The 9,517-nt window shown below is 42.0% G+C and overlaps 1 protein-coding gene across 5 annotated transcripts in view; it reads left to right on the top strand.

The window, feature by feature from the left end:
• Positions 1-9,096, top strand: part of LOC106525812 (receptor tyrosine-protein kinase erbB-4) — a 513,565-nt gene extending 504,469 nt beyond the window's left edge. For all 5 annotated transcript variants that reach the window (XM_014020153.1, XM_014020151.1, XM_014020152.1 and 2 more), the window contains 4 exons: positions 4,235-4,332; positions 4,418-4,588; positions 6,522-6,807; positions 7,809-9,096. In XM_014020153.1, the coding sequence (XP_013875607.1) occupies positions 4,235-4,332; positions 4,418-4,588; positions 6,522-6,807; positions 7,809-8,647 (1,394 nt within the window). In that variant the 3' untranslated portion in view covers positions 8,648-9,096. The remainder of the gene's footprint in view (positions 1-4,234; positions 4,333-4,417; positions 4,589-6,521; positions 6,808-7,808) is intronic.
• Positions 9,097-9,517: the final 421 nt, after the last annotated feature.

Below are 9,517 nucleotides of genomic sequence, written 5' to 3'. Positions count from 1 at the left end.
ATCTCCGCCCACATCAAGACCTCCACCAATCACAAGTAGGGCCGTCTCCACCCACAGGACAAAACCTTCTGCAGAGACCCCTTACTCACAGTTTTTATAGTTTGTGTCTCTAAATGTACTTTGCACTGCCTAAAATGTGTATTCAAATGTTCAYATATACCCAATTCTTATAGTGTTTTCTAAACAGAGACTTGTGGAACACTAAATGTTTTTTATGTTGTGTTTATCCTCTAGTGCAGCTCCACTRGAGGTGATATAGATGAGTTGTAGTTTAATAAGTTCTTTCTTTCAAAATTCATCTGCTGAAATGTTACTGAAACTCTGGGGCTTCATTTCAAGGCCGGGAGAGAAGTTGATTTAGAATAAGGAGGCAAAGATCGAAGTGTGTTGTCATGAAACTGTGATGAGATGCTGCTTTATGGACTGTGATGTGCGGCCAGTCTTCACTAGGGACTCTACCCCCCCATTCTTTGCTGGTGTCATCCTCCATCTGGACCACCACGCTTTCTTCCCACCCGACTTACTCCAAATCTGTCTCCAGCTCATACAGCCCATCCAAAACACCACCTTCCCTTCACCGTCCTCTAATTCTCTTGTATCGCTCCAGCTCCTGGCTGAATTCAGAACCCCGATGCTGCTGGACGGGGTCACCGAGGGATCCACCCTCCCATATTTCCAGGAAACAGTCCAGCCACATATTCCAGAACATGCATTGAGCTGTGCCAGCTATTGCCTTCTTGGCCAGGTTCTGTTTCACCAGTCTGGTGATCAAKCCACGCTGTCAGAACTCATCTATGATGGAGGAACAGTTTTTCCTTTTTGCCACTAGATCCTCTGATGCCTCAAATTCCCACAAAAATATCTCCATATGTACTTAATTTGGAGTTTTTATGTGGTTAACAATATAGCAATTCTTGTTTTTAATAACTAAATTTGTACTTAATTACTTGCAAAAAGCTTGAGACATTAAAATCAAATTGTATTCAAATGGCAATGCAGCTGAAATGTTAATTAACTGTCCTTTCCAACTTTGTCTGATGGCTCCAAAGCAAAGCCGTTGAGCCAAAATGACAGTCCTTATTCATTCTTTTTTTCTATTTGTCAAGAGAGTGATTGCTCTGATGTTTCTTTGCAAGGACTTTTTGGCCAATATTGCTATGAATGCTAAAGTTTAATATGAAAATGCACTGATCACAGTTTTCTAGGCCAATTCAGAGTTCCAGTTATTGTAAAGGTATGATCCGCCATTTCCACTTTGAGCCAAATTCATGAATAATGTCATACTAAAACACAAATCAACTAATCAGACCCTTTCTTTTTTGCACTTCTCACAACATTAAAAACTTCACCAAATTGAATATTTCATGACTTTAAGTGATAGCTAACACTGAAAAGGTAAAACAGCCTGGTCATTACAGTGAACAGCAGCCTTCTGTTGTAGCATTTTTTACATTTTGTGCCTCCTTTAACCATATTTTTAAACAACTTACAGATATTACAAAAACATCTCTAATAGTTCGTTGCTTGTTTTTCCTCTGGAGTTGAAATTTTCAGCTTTCAAGTTAAAAAAAATCTACTGTAGTGCCCCAGAAGTCAAATTTTGATATTTRATACCCAAACTCAAAATCCAGTATGGCTGGCTTGTTCTTGAAAAGTGGTGATAGCTGCAGTTTGTATTTGCTGCCATGCACCGGCGCCACTGGACCCTCTGACCACCATCAGTAGRCACGGCGGGTGAGGTGTCTTGCCCAAGGACGCAACAACTGAAACGGCTGGACGGGGGATCGAACRGGCAACATTCTGGTCCCAGGACGACTCCCCTAACCACTCCACCACAGCCAACAACCTAAGTTCCAACTTTCAACATACTTGGAAGCACAAATCTTCACTCAATGAAAACCTGCACAACAAAGAGGTTTTCTGGGCACGTTCGTCTGGGAAGAGATCTTTGGGGCAGATCCAGAACTCAATGGAAGGAGTCTATTTTCTCTCTCTGGCTTAGGAAAAGTTGGGATCCCTCAAAAGTAGTTAGAGTGTTGCTGGAAAAAGGGAAATCTCTGTTTCTCCCCTGGTCTTGTTGCATCCACAGTTCAACCACAGATAAGTGGTAGAAGATGGAGATGACTGAGATAGGTCTTCATGACTCTGTTAGTTTACCAAACCAGCCTACTTCATAAAGTAAAATTATGTTTGACAACAGGTCAGCAAAACTGTTAGAATAAAAAATAAAGACTAAAAAGGCTGATTGCAGAGTTAAATAAACTAATGGGTCACATTGCCTGTTCAGAAGCCAGGAGAAAGGCTTTGCAACTGGCATCATTAGTTGTAATTACATGTTGACTGAAAGCTGTTGTTTGTGACTTGGTTTGTCATCACACTGCGTACCCCTCCGCCGCCCCACTAAAGATGAAATGGAGTTTGATTGCTGGCATAATTGCACCTCGTTTAGTTAAAGGGGACCTATTATGCAAAATTCACTTTTTAAAGGTTTTTTTTACTCAACTTTGGGTATGTACTTCTTAAAAAAAGTCCTAGGACCAAAAAAATGCACCCAGGGACATATTTACTGTAAGTAAATGTATTTTTAATGTATATTAACGACAAGTTTTATACTTAAGTCATTTTGAGACCCACCGGAACCTGCATTCAGCCCCTCACCTAGCAACCCCCGGGTGAGACTCCACCTCCTCAGTATAAAAAGCCGTCACSGTGTTGTTGTGCAATGCGCAGCTCTTTTCACAACAAGCCTCCAATAAGGCAATGAGTTGAGTGTTGAACCAGAGAGCGGGAGACCAGGGTTTGAGACTGGCATGGACACTATTTAATTATTTTCGTTCATTATGAACACATTTTCTCATGAACCTCTATTGTTTATCTTATTAAAGCCTTGTTAAAGCCTATTTGTTCGAGTTTCTGAGGTATTTTGACTGCTGCTTCTCCCTGCTCTGGTAACAGCATGCAGAGTGAGCGCAGAGCAGAGGGAGAAAGAGAGAAAAAAAAGAAGCTGGGACCACGACTCTGTCTCTGGGTCTCATATGGTTGTACAACGGAGCTTCTGCTATTATTAGCCATGCTAACGTAAACGCTGGCTTTGGAGGGCGGAGTTAATGTCAACAGATTTTTGGAGGGCGTTACCAACAGAGCTCATTAACATAAACAGCTCTTCTGAACGGAAGTCAGATCAAGCAGAACTAGCAAATGGGAAATTTTATTATCTGAGAATTATTTTGTGCATTAAATTGAATGAACATGGTCTGGGTAGCCAACAGACATACTATAAAAATTTCTAGGACCCATAATTCGTCTCCTTTTATGTTCCTAGATGGTGGGAAAAAACAAATACGAGCTGGAAWAAAGATGAACTAAACAAAGTCTGGCAGGAAAAACGACAACTGAGACCATAGGGAGTTTATTGAACATGATGTTTATTAAAAAGCATAGCATATTTCAAGTTTTTATTTGTCAATGTGTTAACTGCTAAAAACAAATAGTACCTCCCTCTATTTTTGGTCTGCTTCAGGCAACATTTTACCCATCCGTGTTGCAGGAGATGTAATAGAGGTGTAAACGTGGGAATCAGGAACTCAGTTTTTTTTTTCAATCTGGGCCCAGACACCACCTGCTGTTTCATTTTACCTTCAGGGGTTTGTTGTGTTTACTGCAGCTGTAGCCTGAGGGAGGAAAGTGTGGCCTTGGGACTAAAAGAAAACAAAAACTTCTCTTTTTATCCACCTCTAAAATGCCCTTGAGCTACCTAGCCCTCAAATTGTAAAGAACTTAATTAAAATGAGCATCATAGTTGCTTAATCAGCGTTCTTTGGGTAAATAAATGTTACAATTGAAGTAAAAAAAAAACGTAAACTGAAGTAATCTTATTGAGATTTTTAAAAACAGTCTGTTGGACTTTGCGGTGCATTCTGTGTTTTATAATAGTTTTTAATTAAGCTAGATTTTGAAGTATTATTAAGTCTTTTTTTTTCATGGGGGCTTAGTATTACCGTAATTTTCTTAAGAGCTGTTTGCGAATCTCACAAGCAGAAGAGAAAAACTGCAAGACTGAACGTTTCTGGAACTGCAGAAGACGTGGAAGGTCATAAAAGGTCTTTTCATAAGAAAAGAGCAATAAATTGTGTCGAAGGATAAAGTAAAAGAAACCACAATAACCCTCTTCACTCGGTCCTTTATTTGTTTTATGTTTATCTTTTTCTGCATTACTTCTCTTTCTCTTTCCCAGGTTGGATGATTGATGCAGACAGCCGGCCCAAGTTCAAGGAGCTGGCGGCCGAGTTCTGCAGAATGGCACGTGACCCGCAGCGATACCTGGTCATCCAGGTGTGCTAGCAAGAAACGAGCAATCACTGATGCCCTGCCGTGTACATGAACATCTGATGTGATCTGATGAGTTTTTATGTTTCAGGGAGATGACCGCATGAAGCTTCCCAGCCCTAATGACAGCAAGTTCTTCCAGAGCCTGCTGGACGAAGAGGACCTGGATGACTTGATGGATGCTGAGGAGTATCTTGTGCCACGAGGTTTTAGCTTGGCTCCCCCGGCAGGCACAACGAGGCCTCGGGTCGACTCGAACCGAGTAAGAACACTGCTTCAGGTTGGATCTCACTGGGCTGCAAGTAGTTGGCGAAGGGGACTCATGGACCCACAATATCTCAAGAAAATGCTAGGACATTTGCTGTGTCCTTAACTTACATTAGTTGCAGAGGCTCGCAGCCCTGTCACTAAAGTGTTGAGCATTTTCATAAATGTTGTGTTCTTTAGAAATGCAGATGAGCAGATTTTGACCAGTTTTTTTCCACGATTATTTTTTATTATTGGCATGGTTTTTAGACCTAGGCATTCAAGGCTTGGAGTCAAGAGTCTCAGGACTACCTTTTATTTAAAAAACAAAAGAGAAAATGGAATATTTATATACACCAGCAAGAAATGGATGGAGAMCTATCTTTTCGACTATGTACAAAATATGGCCGCCATCTTGAAAGCTGCCATATTGGATCAAAGCCAAATTCTTCCAACTGGAAGGTGTTCATGTAGCATATCAAAAAAGGCTGGAATTGACTCAAAAATCGAGTTCCGCACTCAGATTTACAACATCTCTTGTGGTTCAAAAGTTAACAGAAAGTTGCATGAACAAACTGGGAACATTGCGTTGTTTAATGTATTCAGTGTTTTGGACATAACCTAAAAGGTAGGCCACCCCTCACCCTCACCAATAGTATTCAGATATTTAAATTTCACTTTTGTTTATGAAATACAAGGGTGTCCTGAGACTTTTGACTCACCTGTCCAGCTCCAGTGAGCCTCTGCGACCCATGCAAGAAAATTGGGACATTTTAGTGACTCTCTTGTGAATGCCGTTTGCCGACTGCTCTCCAACAGTCATGAACATAAAATAATACCTTAAACGAAAAGCATCGTTTCCCATCTTTAAGCCATACACTTTCTGCACATTTTGTTTCCACGTCCACGAATACAGCTAAATTGTCAACCTCAAACAAAATTACTAAAACCGGAAAGTACGTGCGCAGGGAAGGATAACAACAGGTGTGGAGAAACAAACTGAGTGAACTCAACATAAAAGCATTAAGATGGAAGGGTTCAAAACAAAACAAGGACAATAAAGATTGCAACACAAACAGTTTTGTAGCGTGTTACGTCAAATGTTTAAAAGCCCTTTTATTTCTACTTTGTTTCCTCTGGATTGTTTTTTGCCTTCTTGACTTGCACGTCTTTTTGTTCTACAAAACTAAAAAAAAATAGTTTAAGGTCAATAACATTCACTCTTTTGATCAGTTAAATGCCCTTTTGAAGAAGGAACTCAATTTTGAAAATTCGATGTGTTTGACAGAGTGGTATATTTATTTGCTTTATGCCACAGCAGATACAGTCTGCTACAGTTATCTGTGTTGATGCCAGGAGAAAAAGAGCAAATAATGACTTGCTTTGAAGCACTGATGAAGTGAGAAATTTAGGGGAAGAGGAAGTTGATAGCGATGGAGGTTAGGCTGAAGGAGTAGGTGGACAGATATAACCCCAGGATATTTCTTTCTTTTCTTTTTATCCTCTCTCTCTCTCTCTCTCTCTCTCTCTCTCTCTCTCTCTCTCTCTCTCTCTCTCTCTCTCTCTCGTCGTTTTGTTTCTCTGCTTCTTGTAATTGCTGCTTAGCGCTAAGAGTTTGCAAGAGTGCAGGATAGTGGGATTAAATAGCCTACGGCAAGCCAATACAGCACCACAAGACGCCCTTTGCTTCGCGTGTCATGTTTTGTTTTTTCTTTGGGGGATTTTTGTTCTTTGTTTTTTTTTTTAGCTTTTAAGTTCAGGTGTTGGAATCGTAGCTTTGCCTGACTGCCCTTCAGAGTCCCTCAAGTCTGATGACTACACCAGCAAAACTTTATCTGAGAATTTTACTATTGAAAATTTGTAAAGTTACACCAACTTCAACCATTTCAAATTAATAACAGGTTGCTTGTCAGGAGAGTATCGAATTTGATCTTTTTTTTTAATCGTAGAACCAGTTTGGCTATCGAGACGGTGGTCCAAGCCCTCCAGAAGGACCTCTGGCAGGTGCCCAGGGTGGTTCCAATCAGGAGACCACAAGCAGCCAGGGCCCGGCCCTGGAAGATCAGCGTTGTAACGGAAGCCTACATAAAAAGAGCCAGAGCCAAGCTGTGGGGGAAGACAGCGGGACCCAGAGGTACAGCGCTGACCCCACCATCTTTCTCGGAGAGAGAACATCCCGAGGGGACACGGATGAGGATGGCTACATGATGGCAATGAAAGACAAGAACTCCTCAGGTACGATAAGCAGAACAACATAAGTTGTCTAAAAGCACGATAGTGTGACAGACCCTATAATACTTCTGTTTCTTAGTTACTGTATATTGAAAGCAGTAATCAGACACAGTGAAAGCATGTTTTCAGAACTCTTGTAGATATTCAGAATCCAAGCAGGATTCTCTCAGATACTGTGGCCTCAGCTACTCAACGCTTCATGATACTCCAGTTTTGTTTGCAATTTCCAGCCTCTACAAAATAAATTTTACACGAAAAAAAATCCTCAGCTAGAGCTGAAAAGAACTCCAGATAGAAAATTAGCATTCATTGTTCAGTAATCTGCTAGAACGATCCAGACAGACAAGAAGCAGGGGCAGAAACCAAACATAATGTAAAACAAGTTTCATCTCTTATGTTCTGTCATGGCTTTACTCATTCAGCCAGTAAATCCAACCTCTTGTAGCATTGTCTGGCTCTCGTTTTGCCTTTTCATTTCATTTTGCTCCATTGATTAATATTCTTACAGAGTTTTCAGCGATAGTAGTTTATGCCAGTTAAATACTACTGAGTCGTTTTTTGCCTTTGATCATAATTCACTCCATCAGCCCTGCTCCTGTGCTTCGGTCTTTGATTTCTTTTTTTTTTTTCTTAGCAGCTTCAGATATAACAAAGCCTGAAGCAAAATGCATTCTGATGCGGTGTCAAGGAGCTGAAGAGTGGGCAAAATCAATAGGTTTCATACCTCTCTATTATAACGCTTGGAAGCAAGTGAGGAGGGGTCGTTTGTTGGCATTTTGACCCCGAGCAGATGGAGTATACAGTGCCAAAAAACTGCTGGCACCTTGCCCATCCGATTCTCAGCGGCTGTTGTTATCACTGTTATCATCTCTTTATTAGCTATCCTTTTACCTTTTTTTTCAAATTTCATTTGGTTCATTTCCTCTTGCCATAATTTAATTTCTACTGTTTCAAATGCCTTTTGTTTTTCTTCCCCCTCTTTCTTTCTCTGATTTGTGCCTCAGAGTTTCTGAATCCAATTGAGGAGAACCCATTTGTCTCACGGCGCAAAAATGGCGAGCTCCACGCCTTGGACAACCCAGGGTACCACAGCACGCCCAACAGTCAGCCCAAAGGAGAGGACGAGTACATTAATGAGCCTCTCTACCTCAACACCTTCCACAGCCCCGCCGATCTGGGTCTGGAAGCTCTGAGGAGAAACGGTCTGCCCTTACCCACCCAGCCTCCTTCCTCCATCTCAGCCTCAAACTCAGGCTCCCACCTGCCCCTTACAATCCAGACCAGTCTGGCCCACTACCCCCTCCCATCAACCCAGGCATCTCCATCAGGGATACCCTGCCTCCACGGTCCAGCGACTCATATTCTCCATGGCCACAGCACCGTCAAACCTGCAGGACAGCCTGGCAATCCAGGTGGCGGCTCCATTGCTCCGAGCCAAACAGGAACTTCTGCTCAAGCCCAGGTGAGCCAATCGGGCTCCCTGTCTACTTCAGCAACCCTCAAGCACAGTAGCTTGCCAGCTTACCAGAGCCACACCACCACACACCCTGCAAGTATGCTGAAACATGGCGGGTATACATCAGGAAAAGCCAGCGGGAAGAAACTAAAGGTAACCTTTGACAATCCTGAATACTGGCAGCACAGCTTGCCTCCTAAATCATCAATCCAGGTGGCTCCCAATGGAGCCCAGGGGGGCTCCACCAATGCCAAGCTCTTCTACAAGCAGAACGGACACATACGACCGGCGGTAGCTGAAAATTCAGAGTACATGTCTGAGTTCTCCCTCAAGACCGGCACTGTTTTGCCACCTCCACCCTACAGGCAGCGAAACACTGTGGTCTAGATCCCTCTCAAGTCTTTCTCTCGCCTCCAGCGACCCCAACACCCTTTTCTGGTTCTACTGTCAGAGGGGGCAACCAAAGCCGTCCTCGACTCTTTCCAGATAACACGCCATCTGCTGTAGCAACATCCCAAAGGAGGTGGACAGGTAGAACCAACTCCAGACACCTTCGCTGTATCCAGTCCGGTCTATTTCTGTTCTGTAGATAGAGACCCTCCGACAGCTCACAGAGACATGGGGAGAAAAAGCTGCACCGAGGCAGGCACACAACTCTGAAACCTAAAGAACTCAACTTTGGGGTCCTGAACTCACTGCCAGCCACTTTGGTGTCAGATTTGTAGGTGAAACAAAAAGATGTATTATTTTCTCCTTTTTTTTAAACATCATAAAATCTGAGGATGAGCAATATTCTGCTGAAGGTTTCTGGAATAAACAGAGCAAATGCAGTCTGATAGATGTCAACTTGTCTGGGTTTGCAAATGACCTTAAAGTGAGGTCAGAAAGCAATGAAGTGAGCAGCATAAAGACTGAACAGCAATCAGTCATAATCAGTGTTTTATCTTATAGGGTTATACTGTGTGTTCTTGACTTTTCCATCAGATATGTGAAACCCATCTAATCCTTTTTACTGTTACTGTAATACTGTGATGGCAGAACTACACTGATCTTTATCATTTCATAGTTCAAGAACTGAATTTTTACCATTTCCTGAAAACACAAAGGAGAACCGCTCTTTTTCTGTTGTTTTTGCTCAMCTACTGTATCCTTCTTGGAGAAGATGATTATTTTTTTTCCAGAGTAAATAGTACAAGGGGAAAATGCACTGTTATTAGTTTTCTAACCACCGATTGCAGTTAAGAAAARTTAGACTTA

This window comes from Austrofundulus limnaeus, unplaced genomic scaffold (assembly GCF_001266775.1).
Source record: "Austrofundulus limnaeus strain Quisiro unplaced genomic scaffold, Austrofundulus_limnaeus-1.0 Scaffold242, whole genome shotgun sequence".
Classification (NCBI taxonomy): domain Eukaryota; kingdom Metazoa; phylum Chordata; class Actinopteri; order Cyprinodontiformes; family Rivulidae; genus Austrofundulus; species Austrofundulus limnaeus.
The sequence above is the reverse complement of the archived record's forward strand: the minus strand, read 5'-3'. Positions and strand labels throughout refer to the sequence as shown.